Source organism: Stegastes partitus, unplaced genomic scaffold (assembly GCF_000690725.1).
Source record: "Stegastes partitus isolate 25-593 unplaced genomic scaffold, Stegastes_partitus-1.0.2 Scaffold603, whole genome shotgun sequence".
Classification (NCBI taxonomy): Eukaryota; Metazoa; Chordata; class Actinopteri; family Pomacentridae; genus Stegastes; species Stegastes partitus.
The window spans coordinates 19,741-45,145 of record NW_007578334.1 but is presented as its reverse complement, the minus strand read 5'-3'; the positions used below and the strand labels follow the sequence as shown (position 1 = coordinate 45,145).

Genomic DNA, 25,405 nt, shown 5'->3' with positions numbered 1-25,405 from the left:
TATCGGTGGATAGCTGGGCCTGGCCTCTGTCCACCTCCATTGCCTCCCATGGTCAGCTTAGCAGCTTGATGGTTGATCTGAGTGGTCACGTTGTTCACAAGTTTGGCCATTTCATCTTGGCCTTTAGCAGTGTCCCCGGGGTCGGTCTTATATCTTGCGGACTGGCCTAAGCAGCCCTTCTGCTTCTAAGGCCTGGTCTTTACATTGTGCAGGTCCTTAGCCTGGTTGGTATGTAAATAAGTGTTCATTTGCAAATAGTTTGTTTGTCATGTACATGTGGCTTGGTATGCACCGGCTCCTCACAGAGTGTCTTAAAGAGTTACCCTGTACATCTATAACATAACTGGGTGGAGAAATAGTCTCGAGACCATAGAGAACGTAAGGTTAAATTTTAAACTTGGTTCTCTGAGTGAAGAGACCATCTTTCAAACACTTTTGGCCGCTCTGACACTCGTTTTGATCAAAACTATCAGTGAATCCACGCCATCAGAGGTGCTTTATAGATAACCTGTGGGCATGACCCTGACGAGCAGGGGAGTCATACCCCATTTGTATGGACAGATAGTCTCTTCACTCAGAGAACCAATGTCACCATACGATTTTTTGACTGTATTTTAAGACAGTGGACTTCATTACCTAATCATTCTTTACAGAAAAGGCCACTAAATACTGTGGAGCAGACGGCCAGTGGTTTCACCATCCAGAGAGCAACAAGATTTGGACCAACTACACACTCTGTCCAACCACCCATGAGAAGAGGCTGAGGGTAATGTACACTCTAAAAACATTTCACAGGACTTATTCTCACTACTTGATTAAATGCATGGTTGCAAGATAAAAATATAAATTGAAAAAAATTGCAAACATGATTTTAAAGGGTTGAGTTCACATAGTAATGTTGGTAACTACATGAACTCAAATTTCTACATTAGTTGATGTAAAACTAATCAGAAGTTGAGGTAACTTAATAAAGTAGTTTTGATAATGTTTCTTCATGCTGAGTTAAGGAGTTCAAATCCCCTCCTCTACCTTATAATGAAAGGACAATTTCAGATGGTTAAAACATGGAAATTAAAAATACCTTTGATTGTAGAGTTGAACATAAATCCATTGAAAGTCGTCCTAACTCAAAAAGAGTGATGCAAACAGTTGAATTGTTTTTTTCCGCTATTGAGCAAAAACACAAGTTTTCGTGTTAATGTAATAAACAGTTTGATGTGTATTTATCATGCAGATAAAGGACATGTGGTGATGGTTAAGCTACACTTCTCGTCACTCCACAGTTTGTCTGTACAGCTTTTTGTAATGTTGAAACTTTGATTTTTTCCCCCCACAGAAGCTGAAGATGCTCGAGAATGAATACAAATGTCTGAAAAAAACCCAGGACCCACCTTTTAACAAAGAAGGTAAACTGATTCTGTCTTTTGAATGAATGCTTCTATTGTTTTTTTCTGACAGCGGTATAAAGTAACTAAATACATTTACTCAAGTACCGTACTTAATCACAATCACAAAAACTTGAGTACTTTCATTTTGTGGTTTGTGCCACTAAAATTCAGAGGCAAATGTTGTTCTTTTCACTCCGCTGCAATAATTTGATAACTTTTATAAATAGTTACTTCGCAAATTCAGATTAATAATACAAAACATAATCAACATATAATGATGTATTATTGCTGGAAAGATCACAGTGATGTTTCGTCAGTATATTAATCTTGTGAACCTCACTGCGGATTTGAAGGCATGTCATCTTAAAGTAAATAAATTGACAAAAATTATTAAAACAATCATGTTAACCAGATACTTCTCATGCTTCTGAAGCCATTGATACTCAGCTGTCACCAAAAATTGTGGGACTTTTTGTCTAAACTGGGCTGAACTGCACAGAGCAGATAGTAGAGAAGTATAAAAAGAAGAAAAAATGTAAGCAGTAACATATCTATAATATGAAGAGTGACCATTTTCTTCTGGTATTAGTAACACCTCCAGTTGTACATGTTGATTCCAGGTTTATTTAGTTTTTGTGAAACAATTAATCAAAGAAATCCAAGTTTCTTTTTTTACTCCGTTGTGATTTATGACTTTGTAACTGCAGGAGCGACGATGTTTGACTTCTCTCTGCTTCTATACATGGTAGTGCTGTTTCCATAGAGGTGCAAGACTTTATATTACTGTGAAAAATGAGCCCACAGTCAGTGACAGATGTGACGGGAACAAAAACACACCGAGAAACTGCTCAGAAGTTCAGAGGCTCGAGTGAAACTTTACGACAAACTACACGGCAGGAAATAAACTCAATACATCAGCTTCACCTTTACCAGCTGCAAAAATAAAGTAATGAACATGTGACTGCATTATTAATTCTAATCCAATATTATAATACACATTATTCTCAACCTGAGGTCAGTTTGCATTCTAAGTACTTTCACTTGAGGGTCTTTAGGTATAATTCTGCTGCTGAGACTTTTGTACATTTACTTAAATAAAAATCTGAATGCATGCAGAAGAGAGTATTTTTACTCAATGACATTAACATCTAACATCTGAGCACTCCCTCTACCACAGGTATATGAGACTGTGATGTGGTTTCTCTGTAAACAAGACCTGCAAACATATATGCTATGATGTTTTTGTGGCTTTATTGGTGCTACAGACCTGCACTGTAGCCACACCTGGGACGGCTGGCTGTGCTGGGACGATACTCCGGCGGGAACCTTGGCCTCTCAGAACTGCCCCGATTTTCTGTCGGACCTCGACTCCACCGGTGAGTAACATGATTGTGCTGAAATCCTGTTTGCCCCCATTGGATTTTCTGTTATTTGTATTATTAAAACTGTTGCCTCGCAGCAAAAAGGTTGCCGGTTCGTGTCCCGGTGGGGGCACCGGAATCTTTCTGCGTCGAGTTTGCATGTTCTCCCCGTGCAGCGTTGGTTCTCTACGGGTCCACACAGTCCAAAAACATGTTGAGGTTAATTGGTGATTCTAAATTGTCCATAGGTGTGAATGTGAGTGTGCTTGGTTGTCTGTCTCTGGGTGTGGCCCTGTGGCGGACTGGTGACCTGTCCAGGGTGTCCCCTGCCTTCGCCCTAAGTCGGCTGGGATAGACTCCAGCCCCCCCGCGACCCTAATGAGGATTGGGCGGTGTGTAGATAATGGAATAGATAATGGATGTATTATTAAAGTAAAAAAAATGAACTACACTAGAGTTTTACATTGTACTGCAGTGATATATGTTTATTGTGTAATTGTTCTTTTTTAGAAAAGGCGACTAAGTACTGTGGAGAGGACGGGCAGTGGTTCCGCCATCCAGAGAGCAACATGACCTGGACCAACTACACACTCTGTGCTGTCAACACGAAGGAGAGGCTGAAGGTAATGTATTATTTATTCTTCAACATGGAGCCGGGGGTTTAGTGGTAACAGAGTACTGTAACAATAATATCTGTCGTCAAGTCGCAGATCCCTGTCAGCAAGCCTTAATTCAAGTAGTGACTGCGTTAATAAAGCAGCAATTTGCAAAGCAATTCATCTGTTAGGTCGCCATTATTGCGGAAAGCACGACTCATTTCTCACTGTGACACGATTATGCAACGCTTTGAGCCTCCTGACTCATGGTTTACTTTGGCTCATCACAACTCTGTGTGTGTGTGTGTGATGAAGGCAGCCGCCCAGTTCTCCAGGGACGCCGAGGTCGAGTCCACGAACGAGGCTACGGTCAGTCCCCTGGTGAATCGGGAGGAGCAGGAAAGAGTGAGGAAAAAAATCCTCGACAGCCAATACAAGTGCTTCGAGAAAATGAATAGAGATTCACCTTATAACAAATCAGGTAGCGATAAAATCTGCTGGGGCTCATTGTGGCTTTCTTCTATTGGCGCCTCTCCTCTCTGAATGTTAAACTCTCCTCGTGGCTTTTTGTCGGTTTCTGCAGGGCTGTACTGCAGTCGTAACTGGGACGGCTGGTTGTGTTGGGACGACACTCCGGCTGGAACTTACACCTCCCAAAACTGCCCAAACTATTTCGATGACTTCGACCCCACAGGTAAACAAAGAAACTCAGGAGTCTCTTTAAAAGGGTCTGCTGAGTTGAAGAAATAGATTTATTGCGTGATTATTTCTTTCCAGAAAAGGCGACTAAGTATTGCGGAGAGGATGGGCAGTGGTTTCGCCACCCAGACACCAACAGGACTTGGTCCAACTACACACTCTGCAATGAAAACACTCAGGCGAAGCTGAAGGTAATTTTCTTTAAGATAAAGTATCCATCATAAAACTGCTGCACGGTGGCCACAGTGTGATGGGTCAGCATAATTGCATCTTTTGTGCTGGGGGGCAGACTGGAGTGAATGTGGAAAGTGGAAATGTGCGGTTGTGATCAAGTTACGTATAAAGATTGCCAGGATGCACTGCTCCCCCACACTGATATAAAGTAACATTTCATGGCAGCTGGATGCAGCGTGAAAGAAAAGAAGGCCTAACGGTGTAGTTTGGTTAAAGGTTGCTGGTTGCACAGTTGTTATTTGCATTTTAATGAGATGACTAAGTTCTTATCTCACAAGAGGAAGGTTCTGGACAAACAGACTTTGCATTTATTGGAACAGAACCATCGAGCTATTCGAAACCTTGTGTCCCCCAGACCACACAGCCAGCACAAGTCTCCCTACTAACAGCCCTGTGTGGACATCATCACATATTTATAATCTGCTTATCTCTAACAGCACCAGGCTGCAGTGCCAAGCTGCTAACAGCATTTCCTACATCAACACTGGACCGCGACACCACGCAGCTCATTTCAATATTCTGCTAAAGGAGACACCAGTAACACACACACAAGTGATTTTTGTAGTTAAATATATTCCAAATGGCCAAACCAATATTAACTCTACCTCTTATTCTTCCTTCAACAAACAAGGTTCACACTATCGAGTGACATTTATAAACATTAGTGTAGTGGTATCCGTTGAAGGATTGGATTTGTTGACCCTGTATCACCAAAAGCAGTTTATTATCACTTTCATTCCACTCTTTCATTAATCTTTTGCCTTTTCTGGTGTGGTTCTACTTCATTTTTCCGTTAACAAATGATATGATCTCTTGTTTGGTCATTATCATTTATCACAAGTAGTCCTTTTTGTGGTATGATTTTATTACTGCATCTTAACTTTTTTGTCCGAACTGTAAAAAGAATTGACAATTATTTTTTTTTTTTTTTTTCTAGGTTTCATTTTAACAGAAAATATACCTACTTTGTAAAGAGGACAGTGGTCAGATATTTGCAAACAAATTTCCTTAAAATTGATTGAAAAAAGCAGTTTTGTAATTCAGTTATTCTTCCTCCATTGTGTTTAAGTTAATACAGTTAAACAGAAACTGGAGAATCATTAAAAATCTGTCTGATTGCTTGTAAGGGTTCTGCATTTCTGCTATTTAAAAAGTAAATAGGGACATTTTAATTCTACAAATGATGCTCGGCGCAATAAATATAAAAACCCAGGCTGCAAACACATGCAAGGTTTCTAGCTGAGCAGCAAAATCATTTAGTGCCGAATGCGAGAAGCTGAATGTTGTGTACAGAGTGCATCTGTGCCATGAAAATCGTTGATATTTGCTTTTTCACAAAATGCAACACGTGTAAGTTATTTCATTGTAACTTGTACTATTGTCACACATGCTATCTCTGATCTTGTGTGTGTTTCTTTTACAGTCAGCGTACATCCTGTTTTACATGGCTATTGTGGGCCATGCTCTATCCATCGCCTCCCTGCTCATCTCTCTGGCCATCTTCTTCTACTTCAGGTAATGAATTCAGTATGATGTTCCTGCCCCGCACATACGATTTTAACAGTCTAAAAATGTAGCTGCAGCTGCAGATACTGATTTGATGATGCAACGATGATTAATCGCTGGTAGTCCTTACGGGCTCAGCCATCTTCACTATCAAAAGTGCATCTGACAGGCACACAGATGGTGTCAGGCTTACTCATCATGAGCACTGCTCCAGTCTGCGTACTATTTCGAGTCAGCAAAATCTCTGCTTCTGCCCCAACTAGCAGAATAAACTTTATAAATCAAAGCCGCACAAAAGAGTTTGTCGGTGTTAACTGTTTGCTCACTGAGGCGAACATTAAGTGTTAAAAGGAGCTGCGGTGGTGAGAGATGGCCAGAGTATTAAATTAACACTAAAGACTGTAACAAGCAAATTATTAATATCTTCACTGTCACAAATTATTGCAAGCTATCGACCTGAAAATAGCTCCACTGCTTCACTGGGTGTAATTTATACGCAACGCAACTAATTTCATGCCAACTTGGCTTCCTTGTGAAGCACATTTATTTCATGGATATTTAGGATTCCTCGCTGGAGAGCTGTGACGTCCACTGAATGCGTTGGCGCTTTGCTCTTATTAGAAACGTGTGCACCTGAGTGTATTGCTCATTATGAATGTTCATCCCGATGTACTGCTTAATCCCAGAGGGAAAGAGAGCACAATTAAGTGAGATGCTTCTGTTGAAATTCAATTAGATAAGAGTTCAGAATCAGCAAGTGGATAAGGGAAAAGGAGGCATAATATTCAGTTAATGTATGTATAATTTGGAAATGATGAAGCCTGAAAAAAGTTAGCGGACTGTGTAGAAGTCTGCACCTAAAACTTTATTTAACCGTCTCCAGAACTTAAAGAGCATTAGTTTTAACGGCACAATAAGGTTTTTATAGTAGTTTGACTGAAGCGGACATCTGTGAAAAAGACCTGAACACGTAGCATAGGAGAGAAAATAACTGCTCTTCATGGTCTATAACAATATTTAGAAATGCTGCTTTGTTGGCCCCGTTGCTGGTGATCGCTGCGGTCATAAATTTTGACGTGCTGAAGCTCTCTGACCTCCTAAACACAGCTGTTATCCAGAGCAGATCTTGTAAGAAGCCATCAGCTCGCTGCGGAGTTTTATACACGCTCATAAATCTGAAGGCCATGTTTAGGGCAGGTGCAAAATCACACAAAAACCCTGCGCCCCGCTGAGAGTCAGTCTCCCAACTCTGCTCCGCGGCAATTCAGTACGCCACTCACGATCCATCATGATTAAAGTCCTCACAAATTAATACCGCAATAAATAAAAAGATATTCGCTCAGAAAGTCATTTCTGTTTTCTTTTTAACCATAACTTAGTGTATTTATAGCCAAAACACTTAACATACTGGAGGCTTGAGTTTGCATTACAAGATCCAGATGTGAAGCTTACAGCGGTATGTGATGGTGTATCGCTGCACTACTCTACATGTTATTTACAACTCTACATCAACACTGTCAGGACTCCTAGATAAAAATACTCCAGTTTGCTGTGGAAAGAACAGGGGGAAGGTTGAAAGTGTGATCCAGAGACATTAGGACTCCATGACGGTTCAAACAACGTTGCCATAAGGACTCGGTCTGTGTTTTGACAACCCCTTTTAGATTAAAAAAAAAAGAGAAATACTCAGAGTATATAAGCGTTCAGCAGCTCCTGCCGCTCCTTTTATGTCTGGATGTCTCTTTGAGGAAACCATGGCCTCTGAATGAGACAGTGAAGTTGTGCTATTTTACTCTGGCTTGGGGAAATTTAGTGCTCTTCCTGTTTTCGTCGGTCTCAGGAGGTTTTATGACTCATCAAAGATAAAACTGGCCATGAGCGGTATATTAATGTAACTTCTTTAACTGTATCAGGCATATTTATAGGAGGCTATACTCTGTAAAAAAAAAAAATATATATATATATATCCATTCAGCTTCAAACCCTCTCTGAGCTGCAGTCGGTTTGATTGCTGCTGTGAAATTAAAACGTTATTTAGCCATTATCATCAATAAAGGTGCTAATATGAATGACTTGTAACCATTCTGATTCTAATAGATGCTTTCACTTTGCCTGCCATGCATTTTATTATGCTATTAATTCTGAGTGGCCAGCCAAGCTAATGAGAAAGCACCCTTGGGATCCATTATGCATTATTTAACAGCACTTCTAGCATGTACAGAACAGACCATTTAGAGGCAATCCAGCTTGTTGATCCTGGGGATTTTTTTTTTAACAACCACAAAAAGCAAGTAGTCTGAGATGAAAGATCCCAATTATTTGATAGTTTACAGACTTTTAGCAACATCATTAACTCTTAACCTGCCAGTCATTACAGTTACTGTTTTCCTGTTTGTTGCAGTCGTGTCTTCTTTTATGTGTCAGAGGAGTATTTATTGCATATTTGTAGGTGGTATGTTTTTTTTGTTTTTTTGTTGAATTATCACATCATGTCCTGCCATGTCAGCATGTTACAAAATCAATCATGGCACACAGGAGCCTGAGCTGCCAAAGGATCACCCTCCACAAGAACCTCTTCTGCTCCTACGTGCTCAATTCCGCCCTCACCATCATCTACCTCGTAGGTGTGGTCAACAATCCCAAAGTGGTGGCCAGAAACCCGGTGAGTAGATCCTCAAGTGGAATATTTACCGCAGTGTTGGTGCTCGTCAGACATCTGTAGTGGGGATGGAAACTAGGTAACATGTTGTTTTAGAGGAAATAAGAGTGAAATGGTGGAGGCCTGCACAATTTGAGGAAAATCTGCTATGTGCAATAACGTTGTTAATTAATACAATGATGATAAGATTTGTGATTAATTAATATTTAAATGTGCAAAATAAACTACACAGCTCCTACGTCTTGCTGTTTTTTAAGGCACACTGCGAACACAGATCCCAAGCATTGAATCAATTGAATCAATATGACAATAATAACTTCAGTCATTCCCTTCAAAAATATTTTCTTCTATACCCAATAAAAACATCTTAATGTTAATTAAAAATGATTTTTCTTTTCATTTCAGGCAGCTTGTTGCAGTTTGTTCATATTGTGACTGATGAAATGACATTTTAAATGAAAACAATGTTAGCGTGCTAACATGCTCACAATACGAATGTGAACATTTTAAACAATTACTTTGTTGACTGTGTTCACTTTTCTTTAGCAAGTTAGCATGTTAACATTTATAAATTTTGCAGATATATTAAGAATTACTGATTCTGTTGCAATATTAAGCCAAAAACAAACGGGCATGTCAGCCGCACCTCCCTCGTTCAATTTAATTTACAAGCAGAATGGTTGTGTACACAGAGCCAATGCAAATAATGCAGCAACAAGAATTAGCACATGCTAGCATTGCAAAATACACTGAATGGTAGGATCAAGTTGATGTCAACCTAAGTACTGTTGTCTTCACTTGAACTGTTTCTCCTTTCAGTTCATATCTCTTCCACTCCAAATGCATCTGTGTCCATGTACTGTAGGACAGGAGTCGTATGTGGAAACAGACATATAAAGATTGGAACATAACAAAGGCTGCGATATCCTAAATGGTTGAGCTGGTGTCACATGTTCAGGGTTCAGAGGTCATGGGTTCCAGTCGTGGCCTTTTCCTGCAGGTCTTTCCCCCATTCGTCTCCCCCACTTTCCTGTCTCTCTCTTGACTTTCCTATCACTTAAAAAAAAAAAAGATAAAACGTAACAGACACGAATGCAGAAGGAGAAGCAGAGGAGCATCTCAAGACAACACTGGAGACTCTGAGCTGAGCTGAAACTAAACGAGTGCACATAAATGAGGGACATAGCAAAGATAAAATACTTCGTTTTTAATTTTTTTAACATTTTTTTGTGTTGGACTGCACTTAAATGCTACATTTACATGCGGCGTGGGAGGTCGCTGTTAGTCTAAATGTCAAGAGGACTAACAGTTTCAAAGGGGGGACCCACATGCACTTACATGCACTAACAAGCACACATGGCCAGACCGGCTACCAGAACATAGAACAGAGAAGGTTTACAGCGTATATACAGAGGCAGTAAGAATGCCATTACTTCACTATATCTCCACATAGCAGATATATGTTTGCAGCTACATTTATGTCTAAAATCTTGCACATGATATGAATTTCTGCATCAAATTTCAGAGTATTTCTCTCGACATTTCCATCTGGACCACAGTGGCATCCGACTGATATAATTGGCATTACTAGAGCCAAATGCTAATGTAGCGTGCTGAAAAAATGCCATGTAGCAGAATACAGTTTGAGGGGGGAAGGTTAGTTGCACTGCTTTGAAATGAGATACAAATAATTTATGCTAAACCTAATAAAAATGCAAGGAATAAGAAATTTGGATGTGCAAGGGCAAAGCAATGTGTGTGAAAGCGAAATTTAAATGGGTATGCTCTATATTTTTAATATTTTAAAGTTGGTGTAACACACTTTTAAGTATGTCCTCAGTAGCATTTCATCTCGCTGTGCCACATCTTGGCACAGCAAGAGACGGTTTTTTGCTCTCGTCCACATTCTCCTGTTGGAGTTTTTGCAGCCACACTGAATGCCTTAAGTGAATTCTTTGAAACCCTGAGGTCTTCTTAGGTAGAAGTAGTAAATCTGTCTTGTAGGAATGTCTCACTATCAGAAGTGAACATAAATTTGTGTGTTCCTCCTTTTTGGAAATCAAAATAATGAAAGCCTTTGGTTCTTGCTTCTTCTTAAAAGTTGTTATTGCAGAGTTTCTCCAACTCCAAAAAAGGATCACATCTTCTTTGCTTTCATGTAGGCCCAAATAAAATTAAACGCATTCGGGCTCCCGACGTGATAAAAACGGACAAAATATTACTTTAAAAAACACATTCAAGACTATAATAATAATAATAATACGCATCGGTCCAATATGTAAATGCGTAAAAAAAAAAAAAATTTGCTAAATCAAAGAAAAAGAACTTTAGATGATCAAAGTACCTCACAAAAGACAGCAGATAGGATTGTGGAAGTTGGCTCTTATTTCACACAATCCCATCAGCCTCAGCTTGCTCTCAGCTGGAGCATCTCCTGCCTGACAAAGTAGTGGAAACACTGAGGACACAGCAGATGCATCAGCTGGGTTTGAGTTTGATTCCGCGTCCTGCTGCCGCTTCATTTGCGTTCACCAGATCTGTCTGGCTCCCGCTGAGCTAAACGTATCCAAGAAGCAGACAGGAACAACAGCCGTCATCGTCAATGTGAGGAAACATATATGTCTTTGCGCGGTGGCTCCCTTTCAAATCTCCCCCTGTCGTCATTTGTCAAAGGGTTTGTGTTGAATCTGTTACTTTCTGATGTAGCGCGGTCAAGTTGTGCTAACTCGCTGCAGCTTGTCAAAATAAAATTAGTTACCGTGGCTCTGGTTCTCCCGAGGAAGCAGAAAAACTGAAATCATAAAGCGTCACCGGTTGGGATTCATGCGTGTCTGCTGGGAAACATTGTGAAATTTACCGCTGCCAGAGTGAGACTTACGGGGCTGTTTTCGGTGCTGCTGATTTAGGAACGGTGGATTGTAGTCGAGATTTGCTCTCGCTGAGAAAACAAGCTCTTTTTATGCTCTCTGGTGTGGCGATACAGAGTCTGGTTTGGGCTGCCAGTGCTGTGGGGGAGTGAATCCCCAAAGCTTGTGTCAAACCAGGGAGGAGGCTGAAAACACGAGAAGCATCTACATGATCTATAGCAGCTTGATTTGTTCACCAGAACATTGTTGGTAAAACAAACTTTTGGTTTAGTCCTGAATGAGGGAAAACGTAAGTGATCTAACTCTCAGGTACCGATACAAGCCGGCGTCTGTTACGTTTCCTCCTGCGGAAAGGAAAATGTAGGAAAGTGAGACATATGGCTAAAAGTTTAGAGGTGAATGACTACAGCGTGTTTGGAGCTAAGAAGACCCCAGAGAGCAGCACTTAATAGCAATGCCAGCATCTCTGAATACTGTGGCTGCTCTTTTAACTCAGGACTGTGAACCAGAAACCCCAATGTGAATATTAAAAATATATGTTTATGTTCTCTATACCGGGCTTTAAGGGAAACCAGTGAATTCAGGAATTCAGGATGTTTCGTTTTAAGAATAAGGAGCGAGTTTTGACTTAAAGTTAACCTATCCTGTGTTGCTGTTGTCCTGATCTCCACCAAGAATATTAAATAGTGAGACAGCGTAAATAAAATGACAGTGATTATCAACCAGCCGTCTCATATAACTCAAAGAGGAGGATGTGATCGCTATAATGAGCAATAAATCAAGCAGCCCTTTGGCAAAGGACTTAAGGATTGCAGCAATCCTCGTAGATAGTTTAGTGGCTTGTATGGGGATCATTAGAGGGGAAACAAGCTGTGTTTGATTAAAAACCGGATCAAAGTGTTCAGCTTTTAAACAAGACCTTTAAGTTCACATTTGTAGATCTATCTGCTATATAAATGCATTTTTTATACTATTAAAAAAAAAAAAAAAAAAAACAACTGCAGAAAAAAGAGGTAATGTTTCTCCAGCTTGGATGTTTAAAAAATAAAATAAAATAAAATAAAATAAGTGAAAATAACCATGTAATAAAAAATGCTGCAATTTTCTAGAATTAAAATGCATTTTTTTAGCCTACCTTTCACATTTGATAGTCTATGTAGATTACAGGACAAGTGTTGTTTTTCTGCAAATTGTACTAACTGTATGTAATTGTAGAAATATAGACACACACACACACACACAAATATATATACATGCAGTATTAAACCCCAACAATTTAATTGTTTTATCTATTAAATCAAAAGCAGTGTGTGAAACTCTATAGATACATTTGTGATTATATTTTAAATCATAGTGTAAAAAATGATTCATAGTAATAAGTTCAATGTTAAATTTAGTTTTTGTAATTTAATTCATGTTTTATGTATTTCAAAAATATGGGGATAAAAATCTTTAAAACATCCATCCATTATCTATACACCGCTTAATCCTCACTAGGGTCGCAGGGAGCTGGAGTCTATCCCAGCTGACTTAGGGCGAAGGCAGGGGACACCCTGGACAGGTCACCAGTCTATCACAGGGCTACACTTAGAGACAGACAACCAAGCACACTCACATTCACACCTACGGACAATTTAGAATCACCAATTAACCTCAACATGTTTTTGGACTGTGTGGGAGGAAGCTGGAGAACCCGGAGAGAACCTCACCGGGATGCGAACCGGTGACCTTCTAGCTGCGAGGCAACAGTTCTAACCACTGCTCCACCTTGCAGCCCATCTTTAAAACATAAAGGACAAATTCTGTAATTACAGTATCATCAGCATACAGACGAACACTGTAAATTTCAGTTGGAAATGAAAATTATTGTTCACGTAGGAAGTCAAGACGCCAATTATCGGTGTCTCTGTATCCAAGTGAGACACCATTAAAATCTGTGTGGCTACTTGATTTGGATTCAACAATTTAGAAAGATATTATTTAAATCAGCTGTGAGCGGACTCATTAAATATATGAAAAACAACTTATAGTAAAATGCTTGAAACATAATAGTAGTACTTAAGTGGATGCTATAGTTTGATATCGTGCTTTTAGAGTAATGATCACAAACTGAAGAGAAGCATTGTGACATTGCAGTGATTGCGACATTACCCACTACCTTTAGCATGATTGTCTGATTTGTTTTTACCCCCTGCTGCCATTTGGCCTTTCACTAGAGCCACATGCCAGTAATCCAAATTTGGGCTCGAGGGAGGAAGAGGCAATCTGAGTTTGGACAAACAGAAGCCACTAAAGCTGATAGGGTTGGCAGAGATGCCTGTCAAAAATGTCCAAAAACATGTTTCCTTAACAAATCTCCCAATAAAATGCATGAATGAGTTCCCAAATCACCAGCAAGGCTCGCATTAAAATGCACAACCATTTACTTTTGTGGAAGTTACTCTTTGTTGGAAAAGTTCTTAAGTAGATTTTCAGTACAACCAAGTTCATTGGTGCCTTTCTGGGAGTCAGCAGCGGAATTATAACTTATGGCACATCCATAAGGGTCTTGATAATTAGAGCTTTAGTAGACAGTGGTTAGACAAGATTGGCATACAAATAATATGCCATCAAAGTCATCATCTCTCAACATAATGACTCAATCAGAGGAACATAATGAGACATGCTGTCATGTTCTTGCGCCACAGCAGAGGCGCAAATAGAAAATTGCACAGTCCAATGTAAGCTACTAATATATACTCTCTCACATGGATGTGATCTTTGTGCAAAGTGAGACAAACACAATTAAATAGCGCTCCGAATACAAAGAAAAATCATCATTTCCAACATCGGCTCACCTCCGAAGGGGGTAAATGAATAAACATCCTCTCGGTCTGGAAAGGATAATACCGGCTAATGAATTTTCTGCCGTGACTGCTGAAACATCCGGTTACATGTTTCAATCTCCTGCTGAGACGATGTCAGGGAGTGTTTAAATTAAATTATGGTTTAATAGTCATCTTTTAACACAAAAAAAACCATCCAAAACAAATGACACAAAATCCGGTTTTTGCTTTGTTCTCAGGTTGGCTGTAAAGTGTTGCACTTCTTCCACATGTACATGTTGGGCTGCAACTATTTCTGGATGCTCTGTGAAGGCATCTACCTGCACACGCTCATCGTGGTGGCCGTGTTCGCAGAGGAGCAGCATCTGCACTGGTACTACCTCCTGGGCTGGGGTGAGTCATTTGCACTATTTCCCGTGTTTTGTCTTTCTCTTCTTTTTGTATGCCGTGTGTCCTTAAGGACCTATTTTTGTAAGTCCTTACTGGACTCAATCACAGCTTGAAAACTCCCAGAAAAGCAATTCAACAAGATTGGACACAATTTACTTGTAATGGCCTGATCCTTGTACAGTATGTCATTGTGGACATGCTGACAGCTTTATTGGCCCTCCTGTCGCTTAGCGCCGCTCCTGTCCTGTTTTTCACCCTGTTCCAAACAAGGAATAATGGGTGCAGTCTGTCAAACAAGTCGGCGATGGAACTAAATGGATGGTCATCATTAAAAATGTTAGGATAACCCTGAGGCCTGTCTTTGCCGTGGTTGTGTGTCTGTGTGGGGAACAGAGCCAGTGAGTGAGGTCCATCTGTGGCTGATACGCTGCAGGGCCTCACTGGCATCTGAAAATGGACTGTACATGGATTCTTTTGTTTATATCCATAATAAAAGTTCAAATCTGAGCCCAGACTCTAGTGGGTGTTTTATAGACAGAATGTCAAATTAGACAGAAAATTAACCAAGCGTTGTTGTTCAGAGGGCAGCAGTAAAACTACAACAGGAAAGTTTGTAGGAAAGAAGACATGAAAGTTTTGGCTTTTTCAAGAAAGTGATATTTGTAAAGTAACAATTTTGTAGTTGATGAGGAGGTTTAAAACCAACAAACAAAGCTAACTGTGCTTTTACTGTTGCATTAATGACAAATGAATCTCACAAAATTCACTCAAGACCTCATCTGGCTGCCATTTTTTTTTTTTTTTTCCCTGTCCAAGGCTTTCCTCTAGTGCCTGTATCCATCCACGCCGTGGCAAGGAAAAAGTATTTTGATGACAAGTGAGTAATGTTCCAGAAAGTTCTGCAAATAAACAGGAGATGTTTGCATATGTGCTCAGCCGTGTGTGGCAGAGTGAGAGCGTGCAGATCCGTACACATGCATGTTTTTCAATGTGTGCGCGCATGTGTATTTTGGGCGGCAGACGGCACTGACTGATATGTTTTTCCCTCTGTAGCTGTTGGATGAGTGTGGAAACCCATCTGCTCTACGCGGTCCATGGGCCTATAGTGGCGGCACTTCTTGTAAGTCTGCTAATCCACTGTTTTACCGCAGAAAAACATGGATCCCCAAAGTGAAGCATATAATTACCGTAATTTCCGGACTATAAGCCGCTACGTTTTTCACACACTTTGAACACTGCGGCTTAAACAATGATGCGGCTAATTTATGGATTTTTACAAATTTGCCTCGAGACGAAAGTGACATTGAGAGACTGAAGAAGTGTGTGATGAAGTAATTCCGAGGCTGTTCAATTCCGACACTGAAGAAGACGACTTTAGTGGTTTTAGTGCGCAGGAGGAAGATGAAGATAGTGATCAATGACTTTTCCTGGTAGGCTACTGCATTTTTAATTTTTTTTAACCAGCCGTGCTACAAGCAGTGTTCAGAAAAAAACATTTACGATATGTATTTGTGTACATTACCAGTACGTATTTAATTTAAAAAATCTTTCTGTGCAACATCTTTCTGTGTAAATATCTCATGTTACAACGTGGACACCTGCGGCTTATAGACAAGTGCGGCCTGTTTATGTACAATTTTTTTTCTTTTTAAAGTTATTGGGTGCGGCTTATATTCAGGTGTGCTCAATAGTCCGAAAATTACGGTATTATTTGTCATTTTCACAGCAGCTTTCTCAAAACACACAAAAAAATAGTTTAAAAAAAAAGGCATTTCTTTTATTTATCATTTCTTCATTTTCTGCAGGTGAACCTCTTCTTCCTACTAAATATTATAAGAGTATTGGTTACCAAGTTGAGAGACACGCACCGGGCAGAGTCCAACATGTACATGAAGGCGGTGAGAGCCACTCTGATTCTGGTGCCTCTGCTGGGAATACAGTTTGTCATTTTTCCCTGGAGGCCAGAGAACCGGCTGGCCGGGGAAGTCTACGAATACATCATGCACATACTCATGCACTACCAGGTAGGTGCTGAGCTCAGAGCAAGCCACAACATTAATCAAAATTCCCATTAAAGTGCCAGGCAGGAGCTCAGTTCAAAGGCAATTCAACAATGGATGAAAAAGCAGGATAGTGGTGCTGCTGCTGCTCTGCAGATTGAGACGTTTCGCGCCTCTGGGCAAAATCCTTTCAATAATGAAGAAAAAAATAATGAATGAGCATTGTCATCAATGAGCTTTAAATGTTTTTAGATCTAACAGGTAAAGTAATACTTTTACTTTAGCCCTGAAACATGAGTGGGCGTGCAAAATTGATTCACAATCCAACTCATATTAGTCAGTAGCATCAGGTTCTGTCCGCTCCAGATTTAGATGTTAAGCTTTGCGTGACTGAAAGTTTCTGCCCTCACAAACCTTGTTTTCTGCCTTGTAGCTGTTGTGATTGATTGATGTGATTCAATGTTGAATTAACATTTAAAGAACCAGTTAGGCACCCCATTAACTCTGTTTTACTACCAGTTATCCACTTAATTAAACAGCAGACAGCCAATCCATGAAATATTTAGGTAGGCAGTCCATTCACTCACTTAGATAGTAATTTAACAACGGCTCTACCAATACTGTTTTTGTTCGCTCTTTATTAAACTTGTTATCTCACTGTTGAGGAGTTTATTTAAATTTGTTGATGTGGTGAAAACAAAGGAAAATAGAAAGAAAGAGTGACTGTGTGCTTGTGTTTCTTTTCAAAAGGGTTTACTGGTGGCAACGATATTCTGCTTCTTCAATGGAGAGGTAAGGACTGTTGATGCGTTTACACATATTGTGTGCTACCGTCTGAACCCTGAAACCCACTACCCTCTTTGAAAGACATGTTGTCAACAAAAACAAACACCAAAACTGCAGAACCAGAGGCTGTAAAAATACAAACTACCAAATACAAGCTTTTAAAAGCTGGACTCCTCGGCACAACTGATAAGATAGGAGTGACTCAGCTGTTATGTGACAAAAATTCAGGGACTTCTTGGCCCAAACTAGGATGAACTGCAGGCTGTGTGTATACAGAGCAGATAGTATGTAAACAAATTAAAAATGCAAACAGTAAAATATCTAGAGTCATCTTTTATTCCAGTATTGGTAACACCTGTGGGGACTTGGAAAATGGGTGCATTCCATTTTATTAAATTTTTTAAAATCCAGTAAATAAATAATTAAAGAATAAATCACCTTTTGTTATTTATGATTTAAGCCCTTATAGCTGTGTACTACTGGCCAGAAGACATTTTCTGAGTTCTCTTTACTTCCAGCCATGGTTGGGCTGTTTTCATAGAGGTGCAGGACTTTATATTGTAGTAAAAAAAAAAAGAACCCACAGTGAGGAAAAATGTGACAGGAGTAAATAAAATCCCTCGAAACTGCTTGGGGTTCAGCTGGTTAAAGTTAAGGAAGAGTTCAACCCTCTGGGGAATATGCACTAACTCTCTTTTTATTGCCACAGTTTAGATGAGACGATTGCTACCACTCATGTCTGTAAGCTGAGACCAAGAGGCAGCTATCAACAAGTTCTGTTTGTTTAATTAGTAAGCTTTAGAGGAGCTCGTAGGCAGATTTTATTACCTTTGGATTAAGAAAGGCTCGCTGTTTCCAGTCTTTGCTCTGAGCCAAACGAAGCTACGATTTCCCATCCTCTGTAGCATCATATTTAATAGACTGATATTAGAGTAGTATCAATCTATTCGGCTAACTCATGGCAGGAAAGCGAACAGGTCCCAAAATATGTATCTGTTCCTTTAAAAATATTGTACCCTGGTGCCATGTTTGACATAATATTGCTGTAGTTAGAGCAATTGCCCTTTTATAAAGGTCACGCTGCACATGTTGCTCTGGGAGCTGTTCAGTCATGAAGCAATAAAACTGCTCATTGCTTGTGACATTATGCATGAGACATCAGACTCCATCAGGTAAAACATTTTCATATGTTGTTTTTCGGGTCAGATCTCTGCCATCTTACATCCGACAGCACATCGAGAAGTGACCCGCAAATATGAAAAACAGACTCAAAGTTGGGGTTTGGCATCGAATACTTTAGTAACATAGTTGTAACTTCACGTTAGATCAGTTGTATAAAGCATTGCTCTTCTTGTCTCCTCCGAGACCGATCTGGTGCTGGAGCAGTAAAAGCAGAAGGGTCATGTCAGGTGAAGAGTAAGACACGGTTTATAAATGACTGTGTGGTTTCCAAGCTCGGCTGGAAATTGACTCTCCTTTCAAGTCCTCCTGTCAGCCTTTCTAAGTCTGTCTGCAGCTGTCTGACTGCGAGCATCCTTAACTTGATTCACCAAACCAACCTGCTAGATTTCCATTAAAGCTCAGATCCGGGGTTAATGGTGTTGTGGAGACCTTGCGGCTCCGCAGACTCATTGTGTGAAAGATGCTTTCAAGCTCGAGGTGTCCACAAAGAATGCCAGTTGTACGTTTGAACCGGACATTTTTAGCAGGTTGTTAGAGTTCATGGCAGCGTGAATAGTGCAGAGGAAGCAGGTAATTACACACAGAAATTTCAGTGGGAGTACTATTTCTGGAGTTAAAATCATGAAAATAGGTCTGTGAGGTTCTATTACCCAAAGAGACGATGATGTTGTTATGAGGTATGTCATTGCATGAGAGCAAAACAGGGCAGAGATGCATAAACTGCAAGAGTAGCACATTTAAATACTCAGCATGAAGCGCTTTGCTGGCAGCCTGCTGTGGAGTTTTATGCATTCAGCCTGGTAAACAGGTCAGCTGCTCGCTTTTACATGAGCAGCCAGAAAGCAGCAGCATCATCCTAAACCATGTAAACTATTTGCGGAATAGAAACAATGTGTAGAGCGTGTTTGAAGGGCGAGAACACTAAACTGTCACAAGAGAATGAAAGGGTTTGTTTGCTTCACTCACATAATGACCAATTCATGGCCCCGTAATTAGGACACAAGTTCGATTCTGGTTTTTGATATCAAGGCCAAACCACACAGACCTGCCTTGTTTCTTCAATGGCACCATTGTCGCGTCGGGTCAGTGAGACAAACAGCTTTCGAGCTGTATTTGTGACATCAAGCAAGACGTCCTACGTGGAGACTTTAAGCCTCAGCTGCTCTTTTGTCTCATTATCACAATTAGTGGCATAATTTGTATCATTAGATCCTTTTGTGTTGTTGTCACCCGCAGTAATCACAGTAGAAGGGTGTTACAGAGTTAAATGATAACGTTGCACCGCTGGGGGGGGGGGACAGAGCTCTGGTTTCTGTTTTCAGGAACATTTTTCACACTTCAGTTCTTGTTCAATCAGTCAATCAGAGATATCGTGGAATTGATGGACACTTGTATCGTACCATGCTGTTAGAGACGGAGAGGCGGGGAGCACCGTGGTAAGGTCGCCAATCCATCACAGATTTAAAGACCAATGCAGAGAGACAGATAACCGTTCGCGCTCACGTTCAATTTGGAATCATCAGTTTACCGAACATGCATGTATTTGGATTGTGTTCGAAATTCTGTTCAGGCACTGAGAGAACATATAAACTGCAAACAGAAAGGCTCCAGCTGAGGTTTGAACCTTTTTGCTGCGAGACAACAGTAATGTGAGTATTTGTGATCATCAGTATATGTAACCGATTGAAGGAAAACTACCCAACATTCACTGCTTCCAGCTCCTCAGACGTGAAGATTTGTTATTTTTCTGAGTTTAATAGTCATTATTGGTTGGATAAAAGAAGCCATTTGCAGGTGTGACTTTGTGATCTGGGAAACTGTGATGCCATTTTTCACCATTTTATACATTGTTTTTACGCTAAACAAACAACAAGGCATGTGAATATCTCATACACAAAAGATAATTGCAAGTGCTTTGCATTGTGCAATAAAATACACAAAAAGATAGAAAAACTGCAAAAAAACATTCAAATTCAAACTAAAAGAAGAGAAAGAAAATGATAAATATAAAGTTTAAACCAAGTGACCCACTGATAAAAAGCAGTGGAGAAAAGCAGTCTTTAGTTTGGTTTACAAAATGGCGACAATCTAAATTCCTGGGGCAGCTGGTTCCAGCGCCGTGCAGTATAATGACTAAATGCCATTTCACCATGTTCGATTTAAACTTTGGGCGCCACTAACTGATGAGTCCTTTGAGAGACCTAGCAGGCTTTAACTTAACATGTCTTTAATTTATTTTGGGCCCAAATCATTGAGAGATATATAGGAAATAAGTAGGGCCTTAAACAGAACTATATATTTAACTGGAAGCCAGTGAAAGGATCTAAGAATTGTAGGCTGTGGTCTCTCTTTTTGGTGCCTCTTAGTATTCTAGCAGAATAAGCTGCAACGGTCCTCAATGGGAAGTCGGTGATCACGAATTAGGCGTAAACTACACCACAATGATGTGTTGGTTGCAACTTTGATGTTGTCTCTGAAGTTTAGCTCCTCATTAGTGATAACACCAAGAATTTTGATGTAACTGTTAGTTTTTAGTGCCACAAGGTATGCACTAAGCCTTTCTTCTTAACTTAAGAAAAGAATGAATCAGTGTTATCTTTATTTAGCTAAAGGAAGTGTTGTTGCAGACAGGTGTTTATTGTTTTAAAGCACAGACATGGCAGGTCTGCTGGACTAGACTAGACTTCTTTTTTTTTTTTTTTGCTCACATTAGTGGAGTATACAATATTACAGGCATATTTTCTTCCATGATAGAAAGGGGAGAGAATGCAAAAACACCTCTATACAACAGGATTATGGCTGCTAAATAGAACAATTAGAGAACAAGTATAAAAAATATGTTATGTTGTTATTATTATTATTTTGCAGTCTTCTGGCTTCTTTCAAGTGGCAGGAAGAAAACTGTTCTAGCTTCGGTGAGAGTGCTACATAAATGTGGGTGTCGTCTGCATAGCGACAAATAGCAACATCTAGTCTTGAAGTGTTTGAACAAAGGAAGCATGTAAAGGTTAAATAAGTCATATTTAGAACTAATAACGGATACATTCTAAATGACTAACAGCAGAAGTATTCATTCATTCCCCATCTACCTGCTACTGTAGGGGCCACCACACAAAATGAGCTATACACCCTAACACAGGTTTGTTTGATCTGGATTTCACTTCAGCACTATAGCACACTGAATGATTTCAGTTTCTGTATGTTTTTAACATTTGATTATGCATCCTGGTGTTGTATTTCTTTGGTTACTGAAAACTCTGCAGGAAGCCATAAGGAGCTGCTTCCATTTGTTCAGATGCAGCAGTGGTACTTTATAGTGTATGTTTTGGAGCCTTGACTTTTCCCACATATGAAGGCATCTGCGGAGTTTTTTGTTGTTGTTCTTATAAAACCTCCAGAAATGAGAACAATCAGACTGGAGGCGAAATGAAGCAGAAGTTTTCCAAAGTACTGGATGCTTTTTCGATATTTCTAAGATATTTCTCTCATATGAGATGTTCCGATTGTATACAAGATTCTCAGATATTTCACATTTTTTGTCAGTCCAACATCCTTTCTCAGTTTTGTGAATTAGGTTTCTGTATATAACACCATGACTGATGATCACATTAAGGACTAAATAGAAGGATTATGAAGGGATACTTACAGTAAGTCATCTGGATCGTAATGGATTTTGTGATGAATGGATGTGGTTCACATGCTCATTAATGTGTTTACTGTGTCAAATGGTTGCAGGAAGACATCGACGCGGTTGCATGAAGGTCTGTTGCTTGTATAATTACTGAAGTTGTATAATTTTGTAATTAGTTTATTTGTGGAGAGCTGTGAAGAGAAATAAGCTGGTTTTGTTTGTTGCTGATAAACACATTGCACAGTTTCAGTCAAGATACGATAAAAAACAAAATCATGGTGATATGACTTGGCGGCTTTGAAGGAAAAACTGGATACCTTATAGCTTAATATGGATTACATGTTTTCTTTTCTCTTTTTCTAATGATGTGGCCTCATTCGCAACTTGGCTTCATTTCAAGAAAAGTGACTCCAACGATTCCTAACTGGCATCTGTTAATGTGATTGTAATTCGAGCGATCCACATGTGCTGCAGCAATTACGCACGCATCAGTTAAGATCACTGTCAGTTGGATTGCTGTTGTCACATGATGGTGTTTACATAGGCTCTGCCTCAGTCACATTGCTCTGTAACCGCACTTTGATTTGCATATGAAGCTGGGCGTCTGGTGGAAGGATTTGGTGGGAGAAAAAAAAAAATAGAACAAAACGGCGAAAGGTGCTTTTGAGGAAAATTCAGAGAAATATTTTTACTGCGCACCTTTTCCGACCAAACATACCTCAAAATGATGGCATTTGCACGGAGACGCCTGTGGTTGAGTTGCCCACTGGAGACTCACTGAAATGAGAGGGCAGACAGCTGTTGACACGTTTCAAACAATATTTGGATGTAACGCAGCAACACAATTATGCGTCAGATATCTGTAATTATCTCGGTTGCGCAAGCAAATGCCTGAACATCTGCACTACATTTGGTCACCATATTGTTGCTATTTTTAGAAAAGAACATATTGTGCACTCTCAGCATCTTTGTAACACAAAGCTGTGCACAGGTGGATTTATTGACATAGTTTGGCTGTAGTGTGTCCACCTACACCGGCATGATGGGGACTGCAGATGTAACTTGCAGGACCTCTAACTCGACTCCAAATGTTGCAGAACAACAGCTATTAGATGTAACTCACAGGAAGCACACAGGAAGTAGAAAAGTGGAGGTTGGTAGGTTTATAAGCTGAATTTTGTGTTGCTGATTTCGGTGTTTGAGAGGAGAAGACTTCATGAGGACATCAAGAGGGCGGAAAGAAATGGTGCTTGTTGTCCTCTCCAAGTTTAACCAATCAGCATTTGTCTTCTCTGAGTTTAAACAATCACAGCAAATACCTGCTTAGCTGTTTTTCAGGGCCACTCTACTCTCTCTGAGCATATACTTTTTTATTTTTACTCATCTAAAAATGACCTTGAAGAGGTTCTAAGCGAGTAGTTTCCTGTGGTTGGAACACGATGAAGGTTCAGGCCACCGTAAAACCATCTGCAAGTGGAAAACAGCCTAATGTTAATGTGGACCATTCCTTCAAATACTCATTATCCACGGAAAGGAGTTAAATATATTAAAATAAAGCAGTAATAGCTCTACTGCGGTTTTAGCTCTGCTGCAAATACGTCATAAGCGAGCTTCTTAACATCATATCTCTAACATATTTAAAGTCTCAAACACAGTTCCTGCAGGTGTTTTAATAATAGCTGCTGATGTTCAAGCAAAGGAGAAGAGTGGACTATATATAGCATAGTCAGTGTGTGGAGAAGCCAAATGCAGATATGGTCTAATGGAGTATTCAGTAGCAAGTCCCTCCATCAATCCGTAACGATTGCCCATGACACTAAAACATCTTTCCTTAATGTGTGTTTGTGTGACGTTTAGGTGCAGGCAGCTCTGAAGAGACAGTGGATGCAGTACAAAACCCAGTGGGGTCAGAGAAGAAAGGACCACTGCTCAATGCGCTCCACGTCCTACACGGCCACGTCCATCACTGAGGTACCCGCCTTCATGTACCACCACGACTGTAACACTGAACACTTGAACGGACGCCACACGGACGACTCTGAACTGGTGGCGCTGAAATCAGGAGACACGTACGCTTGAGGACATAAGAGTGTGGCGACGGGAAAACAGTCGAAGGAGAGCAACAGAGCCACGGAAACGTACACCCTGGCACATCCCGGTGATTCAATCTCAGAGGCTAACGCTGGTTTGTGAAGCCCAGGAACGATAATACGGGTCAGGAAAAAAAACAAAAAACAAAGAGCTCATGGAGACGGAGGTGGATCAGCTCCAAGGCGGACACTTTTTACATTTTACTTTACATTGCTGTTGCAGCTGCTTTTTTTTTTTGAGAACTTTGATGTCGAGAACTTGTGGTATGAGACAAGAGCTGCTTTTGACATGTGTCAACTTCCTAAAGCTGCTAAACTGCGTGTGCAGGGACGGAGGGTTGCGTGGTTTGAGACGGTGGTGCCGGATGTGACTGTGATGAAGGTAACGACTGGACGTGAGGTGAATAGTGATGATTATCGAGGTGAAGTGGAAGAACCGATCATTCCTTACCTCACCTATACCAAAGGGTACTGTTTGTTAGTCACAGCTATGAGGGTGCACTAAGTCCAGCTAAGCACACATGTGGTACCACGAAGCAAAAGACACACACATCCACAAACTTCACCAACCTAATCATTACGTGCCATCGTAGAGGTCAAACAGCAACAAGAGCCTCTGTGCTTAAAGCTCTGGAACCGTGTACATAATGTGTGTTCACCACGTTTCATTTGAAAATAGTGTTTAGATGTTTTTTTTTTAAAAGGACTTTATTTTCATTTCCTATTAATGTTTCGTTCTTTGCCGACTCCTAAGTATGTGCTAAGTGTGCGTCCTGTGATGCTGCATTTCCCTGACTGCTTTGTTGTTTTTGCAGTTGCTATTTTTGTGCCGAAGATCACAAGGCTGAGAAGCAAAAATGCACGCAAAAACTTAACATTAAGAAAAAAAAAAGACTTTATTTTGAGGTTAAACAGCCACAAGAGTTGTTTCACTGTCAGTTGTGCCAATGATTCTGACAAAGATGTATAACTTTCAGTCATCCTTTGTGGTGACATTCTGTCCTCCATGCGTATTTATTCATTTATTTTGTAGCCTTTTGTACCAGTGAGTATCCAGAGCAAGAGAATGGCTCACTGAGGATAAAATATCAAGATCATGTTCAAACTGTACACTGCACAGACTAAACTAAATGATGTCTTAAAGGCACGTTCACACATCTTATTCACAACCTTGCACCTACATCAAATATG

The 25,405-nt window shown here is 40.1% G+C and overlaps 1 protein-coding gene across 1 annotated transcript in view; it reads left to right on the top strand.

Annotated features, from left to right (window-relative positions):
• Nucleotides 1–24,203, top strand: part of calcr (calcitonin receptor) — a 34,990-nt gene extending 10,787 nt beyond the window's left edge. Inside the window, exons 7-21 of the mRNA XM_008289269.1 lie at nt 654–766; nt 1,337–1,406; nt 2,654–2,764; nt 3,260–3,372; nt 3,661–3,826; nt 3,929–4,039; nt 4,123–4,235; nt 5,702–5,793; nt 8,320–8,446; nt 14,375–14,528; nt 15,342–15,402; nt 15,579–15,645; nt 16,331–16,549; nt 17,276–17,317; nt 23,982–24,203. Coding sequence (XP_008287491.1) covers nt 654–766; nt 1,337–1,406; nt 2,654–2,764; nt 3,260–3,372; nt 3,661–3,826; nt 3,929–4,039; nt 4,123–4,235; nt 5,702–5,793; nt 8,320–8,446; nt 14,375–14,528; nt 15,342–15,402; nt 15,579–15,645; nt 16,331–16,549; nt 17,276–17,317; nt 23,982–24,203 — 1,781 coding nt within the window. The remainder of the gene's footprint in view (nt 1–653; nt 767–1,336; nt 1,407–2,653; nt 2,765–3,259; nt 3,373–3,660; nt 3,827–3,928; nt 4,040–4,122; nt 4,236–5,701; nt 5,794–8,319; nt 8,447–14,374; nt 14,529–15,341; nt 15,403–15,578; nt 15,646–16,330; nt 16,550–17,275; nt 17,318–23,981) is intronic.
• The last annotated feature ends 1,202 nt before the right edge of the window (nt 24,204–25,405 follow it).